General features: G+C 38.5%; 1 protein-coding gene across 2 annotated transcripts in view; it reads left to right on the top strand.

The window, feature by feature from the left end:
- LOC128985087 (alpha-1,6-mannosyl-glycoprotein 2-beta-N-acetylglucosaminyltransferase) overlaps positions 1-22,668 on the top strand; it is a 108,480-nt gene that overhangs the window by 66,507 nt on the left and 19,305 nt on the right. For both annotated transcript variants that reach the window (XM_054404475.1, XM_054404469.1), the window contains exons 6-7: positions 161-402; positions 3,887-4,032. In XM_054404475.1, the coding sequence (XP_054260450.1) occupies positions 161-402; positions 3,887-4,032 (388 nt within the window). The remainder of the gene's footprint in view (positions 1-160; positions 403-3,886; positions 4,033-22,668) is intronic.

Raw genomic sequence — 22,668 nt, 5'->3', positions numbered from 1 at the left:
CTAAGTTTAGAAACTGTTCTAAGAGATAATAGTTAACTTACTAGTAATAACACATTTACACAATTTGAAATTATAAATAAAATTTAAATAGGTACTAAGCTTTAAAAATGATTATAAATCAACCCCTTCGATGAGTAAATGGTTTGCCTAATTGTTGCAGATCCACACTCGTCTAGTATATCTCCGACATTTGATTGTGAGTCTGGCTCAGGCACGTCATATAGAAAGTACTTTAATTATATTCAGCCATGACTTTTATGACGAGGAAATCAATGAGCTGGTCCAAAGTGTAGACTTTGCCAAAGTGATGCAGATTTTCTACCCTCACTCGATCCAGACTCACCCCCACGAGTTCCCGGGCGAGAGTCCCGGGGACTGTCCGAGAGATATAACTATAGAACAGTGAGTATTGGAGACATATTGTAATTCATGAAAAATAACAAACAACCTAATAACAACTGGCTGTTATTAGGAAATAAATGCTTTCTAATGTAAAAAAAGAAAAATCCTTAATTTTGTACGAAACAATTGAAGTACAAACAACAACAAGAATTGAACAAGAGATGATGGACTAAAAATGCAGGCTTAACTTACATGAGTAAAAGGCTATTGACATAGCCTATCTTATCTCTAAAAGCTTCTTTTATACTATGAACCTTTTTGACCTCATAGACTGAGTGCCCATTGTAATCTAGTTGGATTTCATTAGCCCTTGGTCAAAGTTTGGGTTAAACCTCTAAATAACTGACACAAAATCTGCATTTAAACATCATAAACATTAAGTATAACTTCAATTATCTGATCTCCAACTGTTGAGGCCAAAGAGGAAATTTAAGGCCTTTTAAAACAATAAAATCCTAACTCTAACCTCTTGAAATTTTATGCTAATTCCTGATACTTGATTGCTGTGAAAAATAACAAAACACAATTTATGACAAAAGGAAATGTATTAAAAAATAAATATTATGCTTACAAATAAAATTAAATAATCCTTAAATGAAAATAAAATGTTACAATTAATATTTAAACAATTTTTAATGAGCAAAAAGATATTGCTGCCAGGTAGGATGGAACCCAGGACTATGAGATTGAAAGTCCAATGCTCTGACCACTTTTTTTTTTTTTTTTTTTTTTTAAGGGAGAGGAGGTAAAAATGCGTTTACGCACACAGGTAGCCAGCCTGTAGTGTGAGACTCCTGAGCTTGTCAGACTACTCACTAAAAAACCCCCTCTACTCTGTTGGACACAGACCTGGGATTGTTTGTCACATTACTTCAGGTCAGGTCAACGTGTGACCTAAGCCCTCAGGGCTCGCGCCGTTTCTGGCATTCAATTTCTTTATGACCTAGACCGCATCTCGGTCAAGCTCTAGCTTCTTTGTGCGGAGAATATCCTGGACGAAATGTGACATACAGGTCCAATTGTCCTCACCCTCCGTCATCATCGGAATGACCGTGTCCACCAACAACTGCCCTACATGTTGCTCAGCCTCCAGGCGGGAACCTTCCCAACGCTGGCAGCGGAAGAAGGTGTGCTCCGCGTCGTCGGGAGTGCCTGGGCAGTAGATACAATCGGGTGACATGGCTTTGCCCATCCTGAACAGGTACGACCGAAAAAACCCGTGACCTGTCAGAAACTGGGTAAGGTAATAGTCCACCTCACCATACCGTCGGTCAACCCATGGTTGGACTTGCTGAATCAGTCTCCTGGTCCAGCGTCCCCGCGACTCCTGTTCCCAGCTCTCCTGCCAGAGCTGGTAGGTGCGGTTGCGCTCCTCCATTTTTGCATGGTCCTCTCCATGCCGCTGATAAATCGCTTTCCTCTCCGCCGCCAAAAGTTTGACGGGGATTACTCCAGCAACCACCAAGATGGCAGGTTCAGACACTGTTCGGTAGGCGGATGCTACCCTGAGTGCTGCCTGACGCTGCACTCTGGCAAGCCGCATCCTATACACCTCCTTATTGAGCGCGTCTGCCCACACCTCCGCACCATACAGGAGCACAGACTGAACTGTAGACATCAACAGCCTTCTGCGACTGGAACGAGGACCTCCGACATTGGCCATTAACCGGCTAAGAGAAGAGATCACCTTAGCGGCCTTGTCCACCGTTCGGAATATCTGGTCCCGCCAGCTAAGCTTAGAGTCCACCATGACACCAAGATACTTGGCGGCACGAACGGACTGGACTTCGACGTCCCCCACCCTCAAAATGCTCTGACCACTAGACCACAGATGGGTTGAAGATTTGAGCTGCAGTGGCTCTATTAGCCTCAGTTAGTGACTACTGTACTATATTGGAGCTTGTTCAGGATTGCACAATTGTGTACAGCCATAGACAAAAAGAATTAAATATAGACCGTCAGCTGTGCTGCGGTTACCATAGGTTCTGGCGCACACCGCTTGGAGCACCACGGTAGTTACGGCGTACGCGCTACGTAAACTACAGCGGTGTGCGCCGGAACCTATGGTAACCATGGCAACCGCAGCACGGCTGACAGTCTATATTTCATTCTTTTTGTCTATGGTACAGCACACTGAATATAAAAGTTTGTTGAAAATATGCAGGTATACTGCTGACCCTAAGAATAATTAATAATGAGAAAGGGATGCTGATGACCCTTGAAATTAATGTCTATAAATGTCTGACTTACGACTACATGGTGAAAAATCTTCTCTTCAGTCCAAGTACAAACACATGTCACATTCTGTCTCTGTCTCTATCCACTCTCTGACCACTGAAGCAACCGTTGAGACCGTCCAGCATGACCATTGTACCCAACCTGGCAGCTTACCCTATCTATGAGTGATTTACTTAACTAACTACAATGAATGAATGAAACCATTTCATGAGAATTATTCTAACAAATGGAATGCAAAGTTTTAAATATTTATGAAACTACAAATTGAGTTACCTATTAAGATAAAATGAATATTTTGTAAATACAATAAAATAAAATCTACTTATTTTTTAATTAAATAAAAAGATGCTTAATCACCAACTATTTAAATTGCCGATTATCCAAATTACTAACAGATAGAATTTAAATATACGTATATTTATATAAACACGGTAATAAGAATCGCTGTTAAAGAAGGCAGAAGCCGTGATCCCAGTAAAATCTTGCACATATCCCCACGGTGCTGTAGACATCATCATCGTCTCCTGCGGTCATGGAATCATAATTGTTGTCTTCCGTGATTGCGGCAAAATGTTGGATCCACTCGTGGTCTTGCATACATTATCATTGTCTCCTGCAATCATGGAAACATCATCATTGTCACCGCTCTCACAGAAACAGTGTAATTTTTTACGAGATTGCTGTAAAATAAACTATTTTATCATACCTTTACCATCAAACTTGATCATATCTTCCCCGGTCTTGAGCACACCATCTTCGTCTGTTGCAGTCGCAAAAAATCATAATCGTCCTCCGTGATCGCGGCGAAATCATAAATATTTCAACAGGGAAATCTTCGCAGACACGTTGTTTGATTGCAATAGTACAAGCACGGCTAGACTCGGCATATTTTCTCTAAAAAAAATCCTGAATATCAGTAAAATAAAAATCCAACTACCAAATTTTGGATTATCCGAATGTGGTATGTTATTGAATTTTAAGATAAGCTAAATGGCACTTATTGTATTATTGAGATAGATCTTATATTGTGTACATATGTTCTTCAACATTTTGCTGAATAGCTAGGCCTATATCCAGCTGTTCAGACTCTTTTGCCTTTAAACTCCAGAAAATACAGTGTTTCAAAAAAATTATTATCAATACATCATGATGGTTTACAAACCCACTTTTCTGGTAGGTTTGTTTATTATTTAGTTCTAATCTACCATGCTGTATCCATAATGATATTTTCATGTCATGTTGTCAGGGCTGCCATCCGCAAGTGCATCAATGCCTTGACACCCGACCTGTATGGCCATTACCGGGAGGCTAAGTTCACCCAGACTAAACACCACTGGTGGTGGAAGGCCAACCGAGTCTTCAACCAGCTGGAAGTTACAAGGAACCATACTGGTTAGTGGTTAGTCTACTGGCGAAACACAAATTTGTTTGACTCCACTAGTGCAATAGCACTATAAAAAACCTGAAAGTAAATGTGTTACCTGAAGCATATAATTATTTGTTTCTAAGTTGGCTAGTGTCAAATGTCTTATGGAATAATAAATCACAATTCAAATAAATGTCACCATCCTTATATATAATACGTGAAGGCGATTTCTACGAAACACTACTCCTCCGTTAATAATGGACAGATTTTTACAAACGATGTGTCAAAATGAAGTGTTGTTTATGTAGATGCCCCCTTTCACCAACTCGTGGATCCCAATGTATTTCTAATGGATAAAAGATTTTGTTTACTTAAGCACGGGTCACACTAGGATGTTCGCCAGCCGCTGGTGATCAGCAGCTGGCACCAGCATCACCGGCTCACCAATCCAGGCTGAGTCAGCTCAGTGTCAGCTGCGAATTTTGTGGTCACATTAAGCTGACAGTCACGGCTTCTTTCAATTCGCCGCTGATGCCAGCCTAGTGTGACCCGTGCTTTAAACGGACAAATAATTTGTATTAATTACAGCTGTTCATAAACACATGATACACACAAGAGCGTTTGTTTTCAGTTTCGATAACTAGAGTGGAGTGATTGATTACAATATCTTTGAGTTGACTCTTTTAAGTAATTGGAAATTACAACTGTTAGGCCTATTCGTTTTGAAATAACGCCCGTCATACTTTGCAATTGCTCGAATTCGAGCAACAGGTGCACCAGTTATTTTTAATGCTTGTCAATATTTTTTTTACCATAAGGTAAGTTATGGTGCTGCAAATGTATTATTTTGTTGTTTTACGGTGATCCAAGATGCTTAAAACACCAGCAGTCTCGCATATAGACCTGATCTCAGTAACTGCATAACAGTTACTCCTTAATCCTTATCAGTTAATCCTTTGTAGCTAATTAATTCCTTACTGAAATTCCTCACCTGTTGTTAAAAAAAACTGCATCACTCTGTATACAAAAAAGATCATTTTAGCCAATGAATACAAAACTTATAGGAAGTGCAATGCCTTTTGGTAAAAAATTCAGTCTAGGAATATTTGAATTTTTGATAGTTCCCGCGGCAGCCGCTAGGTAGACTATCGCAAGCGAGCGGCCAAGTCAGCTGACTGAGTGAGAGAGAGTGAGACAAAGAATCGGCTTAGAGGGAGAGAGAGAGTAGCGCAGCCTCCGTGCGAGGGATTGTAGCGGCAGCCTTGCAAAGCTCATTTCGGCAGCAAAATTCCAATCTAGATATAAGAATTTCGCTTCTTAAAGGGTTCGAATTCGTTATTTCAGTATAGCTGAGCTGTCCGAAACTCATACTACATTTCCAATCCAGGAAAAAAATGATTCTGCCTAACCAATACATTTTTTCTAAAAAAAAAAAACAATCAATAAACAACTTTTTCCTTACTCAAATAAACAACGTTTTCGTTTAGCTCAATAGGAGCACTAATGTATGCATTATTTAACTAGTCCTGGATTATATAGTCCGAATAATCCGAACTTCGGTAGTCTGCTTAATCAGAAACTATTTTTTTTTTGACAGACAAGAAAGGATATTTTCAAGGGAAAAAAACAGTAAATAAGTTAATTACAGCATGTACTAAATACCCCCGACTCAGCAAACCTGCAGATTAAGCGAATTTCCATTTGCCTAATTGGATTTACACTAAAATGTCTCCTTTAAAATATCACATTTATTCCCTATTTAAATAGCATTAGTTTAACGAGTACTTAGGTTTGCTGCAACAGGGAGGGTAAAAAGGTGTTTTTTTGTAAAATGTTAATAGTTTAGTATGAAATTAATGCATTTTCCAAATTTGATCAAATATGCTCATAAACAAGCAGACTAAAACTGTTTACAATTTTCTCCATAAGAATAACATGGGAATTTTTAATTTAAATTTTTTTTGTATTTTCTCTGTAGCCATTAGTCGCATAATAACGCTTCAAAAGTCCACTGAAAAGAGGGTAAAACAAAATTCCCAGGATATAAATAGTTTAAAACTGCTGTCAAATGTGAAGATAACGAAAATGTCTTGAAGGCAGAAATGTGGCCTACTGGTATTTTAGTAAGTGACAACAAACCTAGATTCATCAAAACGCTACCAGAATAGAAACCATTTTTTAGGCTGCAAGAGAGTGAATCAAATCCAAATGGGCTAGGACTTAACTGCGGCAACACATCATCAGTGCCATATAACCTTAGAGTGGCTAGCCTAAATGTTCAGTGCTTAAGGACAAAATTTAATCTAGTGACGTTATTTGCCAACTCATGTGATATGGACCTGCCCTTTTTATACCTAAATTATATAAATATTATACCTAAAAAGCCATCTATAACTCCTGAATATAACACTGGTGAGCTGAAAATGTATAAACGATGGGCTCTGTACCTTCATGACCGGTGTCAAACAGCCGTGGTGTGGTACACGATAGAATTCAAGCCTTGTAAGTCAAAGTAAAACGTGACCATGGTCACATGGTTGATGCGGCCAATCGAAAGTCCATTGAAGGTTTTATTGACAGTGCCTATAACTCTTGTAAAGCCGCATGGAATGTTATTAACCAAAGTAGATGTTCTGCATCTGTCATGGAATGTTCATCCAGCCCTGATAATATCAATGTTTACTTAACAGAAGTAGTCAACAATATAGTTAAGGATATCCCTGACTGCCGTGCTGACACAGCCGCAAATGTTGAAGTAGCTAACTGTCATCTTTCCAATTGGATTTACTTACCCCCATCTGATATCTTGAATATTGGTAAAAAGTTTAAGGCCTCACCAAGTCAGATATTTATGGTATTTCCATAGAGTTTCTCTAGAGTAATTGAACCCATTGCTGTTCCTTTGGCCCACATTTTCAATAAGTGCTTGTACTGTGGGATCTTCCTGACGAAGTGATTTCCAAAACCATTCCAGTGTAGAGAAAAAGCTGATCTGAGCCTTGTTAGTTAGTAGTAATCGCCCTATAGCCATCACACCTACTTTGGCTAAAATACTGGAAACTGTTATGAACAACCAACTTTACAGATATACTTTGAAACCAACAACTTATTCAATAACATGCAGCACGGCATGGGCGACTTCAGAAGAATAAGTCCACTGTCACTGCAGTTGAAACGCTTGGCAACACCTTGCACTAAACATTTGAAGCTAAAGATACCACACAGCTAACTCTGTGCAACCTAATTAAAGCTTTCAACTGTGTGTCAAATAAGCTGTTATTGGAAAAGGCAGTAAGATACGGGCTGAATGGTGCAGTCCTGGGGATTCTTGAGTCCTACCTTTCTGGAAGACGGCAACTAGTGTCAGTCCATGGTGTGCCTCAAGGTTCCTCCCTTGGGCCTTCTTCGTTGTTCTTGATCATGATCAACGATTTCAATGTAAGCAACACTGACTTGTAATGCTTGTTATATGCTGGCAACACCACCGTAATCACCAGGTGCAGCAATGTTGATGAGCTGGTTGTTAGGGCAGCAAATTGGGCTCAAAATGACTTTGAGGAAACTAAAACCTGGTTTCAATGTAACAAGCTACAGCTAAACGCAGATAAGACGCTGTTGTGTATTGTAAGTTTATATTTGAAACTCGCCTTTGGCTCGCTGGGGGCTCCGCCCCCAGGCCCCCTTTTTTGGTCGGGGGTAAATACAAATGGGCCATGGCGCAAGACCTGCAATTGAGCCAAATTTCAGATCTGAAATTTCAGAAGTGGGTAAAATTGATTTAGACTGATGCACCTGTAGGAATAACATTGGGGGGGGGATTGTAATTTTCATGGGGGGGAGTAACTGTATATTTGTAAAATGTCACTTTTCGAAAAGGGCGCAAAAACTACAATCATGCCAAATTTCAGATATCCAGTTAATCTAGAAATGGGTAACAACATGGCTATCTGCTACATCGAACTCTCTTGGGAGTTCATCGGGAAATAAAAAACGATCGCCACCAACACAATTTTCGTTTCGCAGAGTTCTGTACATAGAATCTCCACTACTAAGAATTAAGTCAATGGAGGAAGTGGAAAATTCCTTGCCGAGACACATCCAGGCGACTGCGCAGGCAGAGTTGGCTACACATTGTGCATTTCGGCTGTACGAATATCGCCGAGGGTCACCTTGATGAAATGACCCACTAACGATGCAATTGAAAGCCATATCAAATAAGCAACTAGTGACTTAAAAACGCCTGGATCGCAACCACCGAAGTCTGAGATAATTTAAATTAAATGCAGACTAAGGACTTCGGTGTAACTCAACCCAGAAAAATACATAAATTCAGAGCATATACGAATACCCGAACCTAAAGCAGTTGATGGGTATAGTCAAATCTAGATGCAAAAATAAGAGCGAGAACCAACTCATTATACAGCATTACCCTGTAGTAGTTGATAGGTATAGTCAAATCTAGATGCAAAAATAAGAGCGAGAACCAACTCATTATATAATATATATAATTATATATATATATATATAATTATATATATATATATATCTCTAATTATATTTCAATCTTATTGTCCATATGAATTACATGGGGCTTGTAAACGTGGTAAAACACCTTCAAATTTTGACATTAAACTTAAGTTTTGGGGGTTAAGGAGAAAAGATACAAAAAAACATTAAATGAGTAGAATTTAGAGTAAATTAAGGAGAATACAGAGCATTAATAATATCTGCAAAAAAGAATTATTTAAGTATAAAAAAATAGCAAAACCGGAAATCTTTTGTAAGAAATTTACTAAATTTTGAAAGTAGGGCGTTTTTTGAAGGTTAAGGAGTGCGATTTTCGGAAAACGCCTAAGAGGGTTATGTATAAAATTTAATTCCTGTTCCTGGATATACTTTCAAATCTTTTCTATCTCTTACCGTTTTCGAGCTACATCCGGTTGAAAAAAACGTGTTTTTTTGTTTTCAGAGGTCCGCCATTTTGGATTTTTGGGGGGGTTAAAATTTGAAAATGGAACTTTTGCAAATTTCACCGTTAATTTAAGATCCCATACTACAATACTACGAAAATTTTAAGTCTCTAGCACGTTTCTAAGTGGTTCAGATGAGCGTACCACATTCGGTATTTTTCAATGTTATTTCCCATAAGGATAACATGGGGGGAAAATTCGATATTTCGGGGGGGTTAAAATTTGAAAAAGTGACTTTTTGGATTTTTCCCGGGGGTTTGGGCACTAGACCTACGACCACCGAAAATTTCAAGTCTCTAGCTCATCTAGAACTACCTTAGAATTAGTATACCTGATGAGTCAGTCAGTGAGTTACACATCGGGCTGTATAGTTATTTAGATAAATAGTTAAATAAATGTAGGATGAAAAATGAGCCTTATTTTGTCACTAGTTTATTTATATCAATTGAATCACATTTTTGAAAATAACATATGATTAAATTATTAAATGCATAGCATTTGAAACATAGAGATACAACAGTTTCTTCCCCACTAAATTTGATTCATAAGTCCAGTCTTTTCCGTTGCTTTCTCGTTCTGGCTGATTTGCGAGGAACATCTGTTGAACCATTGTCATCTGTTTGAGGATTATTATGTTCACTGGGTTGAAGCCTGATTTCTGCATTTTCAAGTTGATCATTGTTATCTTCTCTGCGTTGAAGCCTGATTTCTATATTTTCCAGATCATTGTCCTTGAATGTCACGTTCTGTTGTTGCGAACTGGTAATTTCTTTAGGAGATGAGCTGGAGTGTGTTTTGTCTTTTGTTTCTGGCACTGATGTTCTCTTCAACTGATCGATGTGTCTCTTGCCAATGTAACTGTTGTCCAGTTTGACTTTGTAGTGCAGAGCTCCAAGTTGAAAAATAACTTTTCCGAACTTCCAGCCATCTAAGGAACGTACTAATATTCTCTCCCCCACTTTAAATGAGCGGCTTACTTGTTGAAAACCTGGATGTAATGATGTGTTTTTCTTAGGGGGTTTGAGAGCATCTAGTTTTGTTCTGATCTTTCGATTTAAATACAGTTCAGCCGGTGATTGTCCGCATTGTAGAGGTACAGCTCGGTAGCGAAACAGTATGTCTTGAATTTGTGATTTAATATTCTTTCGAGGATCTTCAGCACAATTTTTCAAAGATGTCTTTAACGTTTGCACATAGCGTTCCGCTAACCCATTGGTTGCTGGGTGTCCTGGGGCGAGAAAATTTTTTAAATATGCCTCTTTGTCGGCAAAAGTCTGTAAATTCTTGGCTAGTAAAAATAGTGGCATTATCAGAAACTAGTACAGCAGGATATCCATGTGTAGAGAAGATATCATTTAGAAATTCTATTGTCGTAGCTGTTTATGGTGCGTTTTTGGTTATTCGAACCTCAGGCCATTTAGATTTAGCATCAATCACTACTAGGAAATGGTGTCCATTAAATGGTCCTGCGTAGTCCATGTGAACTCTTTCAAAGTTTTCCTTAGGGATTTCCCAAGGGTGAAAAACTTTTGTTGGCTGTTTTGACTGTAAAGCGCAAGCTGCACATGATCGAACTTTATTTTCAATGTCTTTGTCAATTCCGGGCCAATAACAGTGGAGTCTTGCGAGTCGTTTCATTCTTACCATTCCTATGTGTGTTGCATGAAGCTCTTCTAAAACATGAGAGCGTAGTGATCTTGGAATGTATACACGTTCTCCTCTGAATACAAGTCCTTGATTGGTTGAGTAGATTGGATCATTTGCACCTTCTTTTATTTGTTTCATAAGATCTTTCATTCCTGGATCGTACGCAGTTTCTTTTGAAATTGAATCACTCGTGATGTTGATTGATGAGATTTGAAGGATTGAATTCTGTTCTATTTCATCTTCTTCTTTATTCAGTGCTGTGTCGATACCACGATGTTCCGTTGTTTGAAAAGTCCTGGATAGAAAGTCTACATTTTGGTGTTGTTCTGCTTTCCGATGTTTGATGTTGTATTCAAATCCTCTGAGGAAAACTGCATCACGTAAAAGTCGACCAGCTGTCATTGGAGGAACATTCTTTGGGTGAAATATTCGTGTGAGTGGTTGGTTATCTGTGATCAATTCAAACTTTCTTCCATAGAGGTAGTTGAAAAATTTTCCAATAGAAAATACAATAGCGAGTGCTTCGCGATCAAGTTGGCTGTATTGGGACTCTGATTTTGAAAGTGAGCGGGAGACAAATGCAATGGGCCTTTCTTCTCCATTGATAATGTGTGATAGTACTCCTGAGATCCCATGTGGGCTTGCATCGCAGGCTACGGATACTGGCAGGTCCGGGTCAAAAGGAACTACCACTCTATCTGAGGCTATTTCCTTCTTGATGTTGATGAACGCTTTCTCACAATCTTTTGTCCAGTTGAATGGTTTATTCTTGATGAGTAACTGGCGTAGAGGGTAAGTTATGGTAGAAGCTGCTGGAATGAATTTTGAATAATAAGTTACAAGTCCTAGAAACTTTCTCACTTCCTCTACTGAATTTGGTCTTTGAATATTGAGGATATTTGACACTTTTGCTGGAGACTTGGATATCTTGTTGTTTTCAATAACATATCCTAAGTATGTGATGCTTTCTTGGAAGAATGTGCATTTATTTCTGTTGAGGTGAAGATTGTTGGTTTGAAGTCGCTCCAGACAAGCTACAAGGTTGTTGAAACATTCATCCAAAGTTGAACCGTAGACAATTATGTCGTCAAAGTAAGAGCTGACACCTGGAAGGTCTTGTAGAACTTGTTCTATTACTTTTTGAAATATGCTGGGTGCAGTCTTGATTCCAAAAGACAATCTGTTGACTTTGTAAGTACCTTTATGGGTTGATATTGTTTGAACACAAGCACTTTCTTCATCGACACCTATGTGTAGGTAAGCTTTAAAGAGGTCGAGAGTACAGAAAAACTTGGCGTTTCTCAGTTTGTGGAGTGTTTCGTCGATCCTAGGAATCGGATAGTGTGAATCGTAGAGTTGAGGGTTGACTGTGACTTTATAGTCTGCGCATAGCCTAAGTGTACCATCAGGCTTAGGCACTACAACTAAGGGTGAACCCCAGTAGCATGATTCGATTTTAGTAATGATTTTGTCTTGTTCGAGTTTGTCAAGATCATGTCCCACTCTATCCCGGAGTGTATACGGTAAAGGTCTAGGTTTGAAAAATACTGGTTTGGATTGAGGTCTTAACTTTAGAGAGCAGGTGACATTAGGAATATGTCCTATTTCTGGTGAAAATATTTCTGGAAATTTTGATTCTACTGCAGTAACTAGTTTGTCTGTGTCACTGGAAACTAAGTTTACATAAGTACCGGTATCTTTTGGTCTCTGGGTGTCAAGATCGTTCAAGTGGACTCCAAGTTGTCTTATCCAAGTCCTACCTAGTAGAGGGCTGTACATGTCAGGAACTACAAACAACTGCTGTGTAGATGAGCGTCCATTGTATTCAACCTGAACATTAACTAAGCCTAAGGGTTGGAAAACCTCATTTGTGTAAGAACGAAACCTTATATTTGTACTCTGGATTGTGTTTTGAGGAAGATTAAGTCTATCAAATTGAGCCTTTGGTAGAAGGGTGTGGGCTGCGCCTGAATCTATCTCAAACTTTTGTGGTTTCCCATTGATTAGAATAGTTGTGAAAAATTTTTCTGTGTCTGATGAATTGTAGTCAGTTACATTGAGAATTTGAAGTTGCCCTATTCCATAAAGTGAGTTTAAGTCCTGTGAATCATTTGGAGTAGTACTTATTGTATTAACTGTAGGCCTGGATTTCTTAGAGAGTAGAGTTGATATACAGACCTTGGCTATGTGACCATCCTTGTCACAGCTTTGGCAGTGAAGGCGTGATATGTTGGTTTTACATTCCCTGGACATGTGATTTGCTTTACCACATCTTAAACACAGGTTTCCAATTCCAAGTGTTGCCAAATCAACCTTATTTCGTCTTGTGGAAGGGTGATTTAGTCTGTTGTTAGATCTGTTGTTGAGGTAGGCTGTCCTTCTTGGTGTATAATTCTGGTGTGTTGGTCTTGTCAATAATTTGTTGACTTCTGCCTGTGACGATGTTTGAGGACTAGAAAAGTTGTTCAGAGTTGCACTGTCTATTTTTGAAGCTTCAATTGCTATTGCCTTTTCTACGGCAATGTCAAATGTTAAGTCCTTGGTCTGGATTAATTGTTCTCTAATTGAAGAGTCATGAATTCCCCTGATAAACTGTGATCTTAAGAATAAGTCAGATACAGATGCTTCACATGATTTACAGGTAAGTTTGCAAGTTGCAATTTGTTTCCTAAGAGCTGTTACATAGTCTGTAATTGATTCATTTTGTGCCTGGATTCTGGATAAAAACTTATGTTGTTCTACAATTTCATTGGTTTTTGGAAAGTAATTGTCTAATAATTTTGTAAGTTCATCATAGGTTTGCTCATTAATACTTTTTGGAGCTGAGAGTGAAGATAAAAGGTCATATGTTTTAGAACCTACACTATTGAGAAAAAGCTGGGCACAAATAGTTTTATCATCAAAAGCATTCTTTATCTTTAGGTAATTTTCAAATCTTTCTTTGTATAGTTGAAAAGTTTCTTTGTTTGAGTCAAATTGTTCAAAATTGGAAATTAATGTGATGTTAGATTGTTGAGTCTTTGACATACCTTGAATAGCTGAAGACAACGTCTTGATTAATATTTCAAACTGTTCTTGGTTCATTTTGAAAAAAATATATAAAATAAACTTTAAAACAAATAGAAACCACGTTAGGCTCTCCTCGTCGCCATTTCTGTTGTGTATTGTAAGTTTATATTTGAAATAAATAGTTAAATAAATGTAGGATGAAAAATGAGCCTTATTTTGTCACTAGTTTATTTATATCAATTGAATCACATTTTTGAAAATAACATATGATTAAATTATTAAATGCATAGCATTTGAAACATAGAGATACAACAGACGCAGACCTTAATTTGTAGCTTCAAAAGAAACAGGGTTAGAGAAGACTCCTCTGTCAAACTTTTAGGCCTACATACAGGGTGATTGGAACTCAGTGTGACAAAAATCTTTTGGTGTAAGTACAAAGTAAATGAAGTGTGATGATGCATATAAAATGTTCCAAGTCTAAAAATTAGCTTCCCAAAAAATTATTTTATGTTTTTCAAAAATAACCATGCTTTTAAACTTAATACAGCAATTTCTTCTCACCTTCACACTTCACACCTTCTCGTTGAACATTTAAATTATAGACACTTATTTTCATACAATAAATCTGTTTAACATGATTAAACAATAACCTGTCGTCTGTCTTGTCAATAACCCACGTCACGTCACTGGTCACTCACCTGTGTCAAGATTGCATGTATCTAAAGAGAGACCTGCGCATAAATTTTTTCCACTGCCATCTAGATCTCTCTTCATCGTTACAAGCAAGTAGTGCTATATAAAGTATCACTGATTATTATGGCAGATTCTACAACTTGTAGAGTATGTGTGAAAAAGGTATTTGATACCGAAGATGGACTACAATGTGATTCTGATTGCCAAGGATGGTTTCATATAAAATGCATTGGCGTAACCAAATCCGAGTATTCTTCATATGCCAGTAATGCAAATAAAAAATGGTACTGCCAGAGAATGGATTGTCAACCTATAAGCTCTAACCCGTCGCTGCAACTCATGAATAAAATGGACGAATTACTCAACAAGTTCTCCCAACTCGCAACAAAGGAAGAAGTGAAGGGCATTTCTGATGGGTTGCAGGAGATAAAATCTGATATACACAAACTGAGTAGTAAGTTAAATTCTTTAGAGCCACGCATTGAGAAGCTTGAGGGTGAACTTCACGATCTAAAGAGCAATACCGTCAATAACGATTCGCAATTTGAAAACCTTGTAGAGGAAGTCAACGACAGACAGCGTCGGGCACGCAACGTAATCATTCTTGGGCTTAGAGAATGCAAGTCAACTTTGCCCGAAACTGTGAAGGCTCACGACAAGGACCTCATAAAACAAATTCTGGAATGCTGCGATCTTGGACCTTCTTTAAATAGCGCCCGTTTCTTCAGAATTGGGAAGACCAACAAGGATAAGCCTCGGGCAGTCAAGCTCTGCCTCTCGTTGGAGGGCGAGGCATCCACACTCTTTCGAAGTTTTGACTCAAAAAAAGGCTCTGTTGGTTGCTTGAATGGTGTCTCTCTTGCTCGTGACCGTACTTTGAAAGAAAGACAGTACCTCTCGGATTTGCGGGACACTCTTAAAGCCCGTACGGATTCTGGAGAGCAGGACCTGACCATCAAATATGTTAACGGAATACCCAAGATTGTTCAAAAAAACTAATATCTTCCAACGGCAAACATAATTTAAATGTATACTTCCAAAATGTTAATGGCCTCCGAACAAAACTTATAGACTTCAAAAATTCCCTGGCTTGCAACATATATGACGCGCTATTGCTCTGTGAAACGAACTTATACTCAGACATTTCCAACTCTGAGCTCCAGGCAAACAACAGCTACACGATTTATAGGAAAGATAGAAGCATTCTTTCGAGCAACAAAGCGTCGGGTGGCGGGGTACTAATTGCGATTAAAAATTGTATTCAATCGCATGAAATAGTTAATGATTCATCCATTGAGAATCTCTACGTGTCTCTGCCCACCTACAAACTGGTACTGAATTGTGTCTACATTCCCCCAGGACAACCTGTATCTACATATAATGAGTATTGCGAGTCGGTGGACGAAGTAGTATCTTCTTTGCCCTCGTCATCTTCCTTACTACTAGCTGGTGACTATAACATCGCCTCGTATGACTGCACTACGCCTGAAGAGCCCATTATTGATCGACCCAAGATAGAACTTCTTGAAAACCTCGCTGAACTCCACTCCTTGGTCCAAATTAATCACATAAGGAATTTCAGACAAGTAACATTGGATTTGATTTTTTGTAGTCTCAACTCGGTCTCCGTTCACGTTGCTGATGAGTACCTAGTTCAAGCCGATCCCCATCATCCTCCTTTGTCTTTCTCACTGCCAGTTTCTCGAAGATTACCTCATGCTGGATTCTACACCTGCCCAAATCTTCGTAAGTGCAATCTGTATGCTGCTTCTGAATCACTTGCATCAACGGACCTTTCCTTTTTGCACGACTCAGTTGACGTCAATGAGTGTTTTGGAAGAGTGATTGCAGTGCTTGGAGATATTTGCGTGCAGTGCAGTCCCATAAAACAAATCGGAACCTCATCTTTCCCCAAGTGGTTCTCTGCGGAGCTCATAAATTTGGTTATTCAAAAGAAAATAGCCCATAAGCGCTACAAGCAAACATTCCTTCCAGTGCACTATTCAAGGTTTTGTGAGTTGCGTAATGTCTGCAGGAATCTGAGTCGTACATGTCATAGAAGCTATTTGCGGCACATAGAAAATTCGATTCCTCACAACCCTAAATGCTTCTGGAGCTTTGTTCGCTCTTCTGGTGGATCTCCTGTTATACCATCTATTATTAGTTTTAATGGAAACTCTTCCAATGAACCTCAGGAGAGAGCTGAAATGTTTTCAACCTTCTTTTCATCGGTTTTCTCGAAGCCCGTAGTTTCACCACCTCCTTTTAACTTCAATGCCAACTCTACACTACCGATCATCTCCTTCTCTGTATTGGAAGTCTTAGAAGTCCTCAGAAAACTTGATGTTACGAAGGGTGCTGGCCCAGACAATGTGCCTCCATCCTTCCTCCAACACTGCAGCGACACTTTGGCCCAACCGCTGACTATGTTATTCAACTTGTCCATTCAACAAGGAATATTCCCTGAGACTCTCAAGACGGGGCACATTGTTCCGATTCTAAAAGGAGGCGATCCATCGAAAGTCGAGAACTATAGACCTATCACCATCCTTTCATCAGTGGGGAAAGTGTTTGAAATGTTAGTGCTCTCTCGCCTTAAACCCTTTCTAAAACCGCTAATAAGTCCCAGTCAACATGGTTTTACTTCCTCTAGATCAACCGTCACCAACCTGATGATATTTGAGGAAAGCATATTATCTGCTATGGGATCAGGTAAACAGCTTGATGTTGCCTTTATCGATTTTGCGAAGGCATTTGACAAAGTTGACCACTCCATCCTTGTCAGCAAGCTAGAAGCTTATGGAATCCATGGCCCATTGCTTTCCTGGTTCTCCGAATATCTGCATTGCCGGCGCCTAAGAGTCAAACTGCCTGGTGCGCTTTCCCAAGAATTTCTGCAAACCTCCGGTGTTCCTCAAGGGTCGCTACTCGGGCCACACCTATTCACCTTGTTCATCAACGACATAACGTCTGTTCTTCTCGTCGACGCTCTACTCTTTGCTGACGATGTGAAGATATACACCGTGGTCTCCAGTGATGATGACTTTGCTCGCCTGCAGACAAGTCTCAGCAATTTATTGGACTGGTGCATTGTTAATAACATGAAGTTAAATCTTTCTAAGTGCTCCGTTATGACCTTTGGCCGTTTGCACAACCTGCACCATTTCCAGTATACACTGAATAACCAACCCCTTGGAAGAGTGAATACGATGAAGGATCTGGGTGTCACATTTTCTTCGGACATCTCATTTAATGCACATGTCAACGACATATGCAGAAGAGCTTATAGGATGCTGGGTTTCATCACTAGGTCGACTCGTGGTATGACAAATGCTCTCGTATTAAAGACTCTCTATTCATCCTTTGTGCGTCAGCTCCTGGAGTATGCCAGCCCTGTCTGGTCCCCTTACCACCTGGGTCTGATCGATAAGTTGGAGGCTGTGCAGAGGAAGTTCGTGAGACTACTGGGGGTTCGTCAGGGACTGCACTACAGGGAAATTCCATTTGCTGGACTTCAGGCTAACTTTTTCCTCCCTGACCTGGAAGTGAGACGCTGTATAGCAGATGTGCTGTTCCTTGCTAAGCTTATCAGTGGTCAGCTGGACTGTCCCATGCTTCTGTCACAAGTGGACTTCCGCCTTCCATCCAGAACTCGGTCACGTGACTTGTTTAGCAGGCGCCATTACCAGCGTTCCTACGACTTCCACTGTCCACTGGCAAGGATGATGAGGCTTGGGAATGGTCTCTGCGACACGGTCGACCTATTCTGTGACAGTTCAACTACCATCAGAAGACGGATGCTCGCTGCTCCCTGGCCTATAGCTGATTGATTCGGTGGATTGAAAGTCTCTTTGCTTTTGTAAATAGTCATTTCTGCTTGTTTTGCATTTGTTGTAATTTCTCGTAATCTCATTGAATATCAAGCATTTTGCACATATATACTATTTGTATTTCTGTATCTATATTTCTATATGTTTTTCAGTATATTTTTGTATTTGTATTTCTTATATATTATGTATTTATATTTCTGTGTATTTCTGTATTGTATTATCTGAACTTTTTGTATATTCTTTGTATGTAGCCATGTTGCATCATGCCTCCTATAAGTATTGGTATTTGCCGTTGGAATGAAATAAATAAATAAATAAAAATTTCTCAATTAGCTGTATATGGATTTGAGTAGATAATGTCATTTTCGTGTTCTACATTAAATTTTGAATAAGAATAATACAAAATGACAGAGGATCAGTTGTAAAAACTACATTGTAAATAGATTCAAAGATAAAAATTAAGATGTTTGATAAAAATTTAAAAAAAACAATGGTCTATTACATTTTTCACACCCTGTATACAAGAAAGTGTCGGAATATGTTAAAAACTGTGCCATTTTATAAGCTTTCCAACCATATGCTACACTATTGAGGTTTAGATATTTTTTTGTTTGTTTTAGTGGTTTGAATGCCAGAAAACAGGGAACTTTTTTACTGTTTTACTGTTCAAGCTGAAACAAAAATACAACTTTTGCTTAATACATGCCGACTTTCTTGTTTTAAATGTTAAAGACACCATGCTTTGTAGTCTTCAAACCACTAAAGCGTTCATAAGCAGACACAAAGCTCAATGGTGTAGCATATGGTTGGAAAGCTTATAAAATGGCGCAGTTTTTAAAATATTCCGACACTTTCTTGTATACAGGGTGTGAACAAATGCAATAGACCAATGTTTTTTAAGTTTTTATCAAACATCTTAATTTTTATCTTTGAATCTATTTGCAATGGAGTTTTTACAACTGATCTTCTGTCATTTTGTATTATTCTTATTCAAAATTTAATGTAGAACACGAAAATGACATTATCTACTCAAATCCATTTACAGGTAATTGAGAAATAGCTGTATTAAGTTTAAAAACATAGTTATTTTTGAAAAACCTAAAATAATTCTTTGGGAAGCTAATTTTTAGACTTGGAACATTTTATATGCATCATCATACTGCATTTACTTTGTACTTAAACCAAAAAATCTTTGTCACACTGAGTACCAATCACCCTGTATAGACAGTAAATTTTCTTGGTCTACCCACGTGGATGTAGTGTGCAAGAACTTATCTAGAGTAAATCATCTACTTTGGAGTCTTAGATTTTTGGTAACACCATCCTGCTTATTGCAAGTACCTGCTTATCGCATACTACTCCCATAGTCATCTTATTCATATTATCTGACTATTCCATAGTCATCTTACATATTGTATTGTGCTTTGGAGACATTCATCCAGTTGCCATAGAGTTCTCTTGCAACTGAAGATTGCTGTAAGAACTTAAACATCCAGTGACTTCAGAGAGCACTGTCGACCTCTATTTGCTGAACTTGGCCACTTACCGTGCACGGGCAGTTTGTTTTGAATTCCCTGTTGCTGGTCAAAGAGAATTTTTAAAACTATACAACAAGAGACCAGGTCCACCAGTACAACATTCGTGACATAGCCAATATTCATATTCCTCGATGTCGCCTAAGTTTGACAAAAGTTAGCAACCTAGTGCTTGCCCTCAAGATTTTTAATGCCTCAGCAGGGTTGCCACCAGTGAACCATGCCCTCGTGCCTGCACCCAGACAAACGAAATGGAAGCGTGATCCATGCGCAGGCCCGAGGGGCGGCTCACAAAACTTTACTTAACAAAATGAGAACCATGGATGGAGGTTCAAGAACAACACGCCATTTGAGAGAAACGAGCTGTAATTAACCATTTGAATAAACACAACAACAAAATCAACAACAATACATGAATTAAATACTCTCAATAAAAGTTTAAATACATTTTTGTTACCAATTTGGCCTACTAACTTACAAACGTTAATTTAAAAAATTCAAAATAGGCTAAATTCAGTTAAAGTAAATTTAATCAGTTTTAACCTTAATAAAATAAAATTTGTAAAATTGCAACAATGAATATATAAAAATCTCTTCCTTTAAATAACTGGCAACAATTTAACATTTAGGGGCCCCAAAAATAAATGCTCTTGAAAATTTCTTTTTTTTATAAATGAATTACTAAAAACTATAGAATAAAGTTTTCTCAAAAAATAACAATAAATAGGCTTTAAAAATCTTTAACAGTACATAAAAATCTAAACATTAATTAACAAGAAACAGGTAACTTGCGGTACGGCGGTAACAGTTCTATACTAGGCGGCACAGATCCAGGTCGCTAGAGGGCTGGTGAAGCTGGGCGGAGAGGAGGCCATACAGAATCCAAATGGAGGCCATAGGGTGGTAAATGGTCTCCGCCTCAGGTTGATGCTCCACGTCCTGGGTTGACGGTAGTCCTCCTGGACCCTGAGTGACAAAACCCAGGAAACAGTAGTAACAGTCTGAGTTCATTACCGCAAGGTTCACTGTCACACATTTAATTGTCTCTCACTGACTTCCAAAAATCCACAGATTAGGCCTAACATATCTTTTCAATAAAAATTCTAAATTTTTAAAAGGTTTGTCTCTCTTTAACAGCTCTTTAACAATATAAAACATTTTAAACAGTAATAAAAATGTAATAAAAATTTAAATAAAACAATTAACAGGTGAACAGTACAAGATCGGTAACATTAATATTTGCGGTAAAAGTGTCAGCAGGCCAGACGGGTATGTGACAGTGGTAAATTTCACCAATAGAGAGAAAATATTTTAATTACCTGGTCCAAAGTGGCCAGAAGTACAAGTTAACAGAGAACAATAGACACTTAAACACAGAAAAATACTTTAAAATTTACAAAAAACGTTCCATACAAAAAATTTAGGCCTAACGCTACAACTCATGTATTCTTGCTAATTTCTCCAAAAGTTGTGATCCGAATTTGTTCGGAATGGTCTTAAAAGCTGGGGGAAATGTTCCAGCAGCTTCTCCAGACCATTCCAAACCTTAACTCAAAGGCAGGAACCAGTGGCCTTCCAGGTTACCCAGTTCAAACCTGAATGGAGAGTTGCCAAACTAAAAATTACTGTAACTTTCTTAAAACTTGATTAAAATGACTCAAACTTTCTGGGGAGCTTTAAGAGCAGTTAAATCAACTTAATTTAACTAGTTTGGCAAGAACAAAGCAAAATAAAAGACTTAAACTATACTTGACTGGGTAACACAAACTGAACAATTTACAAGACAAAACAACACTAAAAATTTTACGGGACACAGAACAAAGGGCTACAAAAAGTAGTAGCCTAAGACATTTACATTTAATGAGCAAAATTGTAGGCCTAGGCCTACCACAAACAGTCAAAAGGACAAAGAAACTGACTTGGCAGTTTCTCTCAAATAGCGGCCTTCCAACAAACATTTCTCAGTCAATTCTAGGCCTAGCATTTCGGACCAAGCCCTGAATTCTATAAAAACAACAGAGAAAAGGGAAACTAACTATCAAAAAGGTCCCACGACCCCAAGACTAGGTTCCAGATTGTTACATTTTCAAATAATAAATAAATTAGTTCAGTTGAATCAAACTCATACTTTAATGTAAACAGAAAAACTAATACAAACAAAACAAATACAAAATAACAGGTGATCATTAATTCATATACACATATGGTCTTAAGTCAGTACATCAGTTAAACACATCAATTCTCCCCTCTGAAATGTTTTGGTAAAGTTATTTCGCATTTGAGTAGTTGGTCAACATGACGCCTCCAGACAGTTCCATCGTCCATTTGTACTTTATACAGAAGGTTGCTTTCCCTTTCCAATATTCTTCCAAAACTCCACTTGTCTTTTGAGTTTGAATAATTTCTAGCTTGTACTCTGTCTCCCTCCTTAAAATATCTTGTTGCTTGCTTCACATGTTCAGTTTCTTGTTTACGTGTGGGATGTAAAAGAGCTATGTGTGTTCGAATCTTCCTGCCAAGAGCTATGTGTGTTCGAATCTTCCTGCCAAACATCAAGGAGTATGCATCACAGCCAGATGAATTTGAGGTTTGACGTAACTGCATAAGCATTCTGAAGAGTTTGAAGTCTAGTTTCCCTCCCTCGTCTTCCATTGCTCTTAGGGACTTCTTCACAGTCTGAACATAACGCTCAGCCTGCCCGTTTGACGAAGGGTGGTAAGGAGCAGTTGTTTTGTGTACCACCCCGTTTTCTGATAGGAACTGTTTGAAGTCGCTAGACGTAAATTGACTTCCATTGTCAGAAACCAAAATCATGGGAAGACCAAATGTAGCAAATAGTTTTCTAAGTTCTCTTGTGCAAAATTCTGTAGAAGTATTCTTAGTAGGTATTACCTCAATCCACTTAGTAAAGGCATCCACAATTATAAAGTACCACTGTCCTTGCATTGGACCAGCAAAGTCTATATGTAACCTTT

This window comes from Macrosteles quadrilineatus, unplaced genomic scaffold, assembly GCF_028750875.1.
Source record: "Macrosteles quadrilineatus isolate MER2022 unplaced genomic scaffold, UCM_ALF_1.0 Scaffold_1__1_contigs__length_201487025, whole genome shotgun sequence".
NCBI lineage: Eukaryota > Metazoa > Arthropoda > Insecta > Hemiptera > Cicadellidae > Macrosteles > Macrosteles quadrilineatus.
This window is presented reverse-complemented; position numbering and strand designations above follow the sequence as displayed.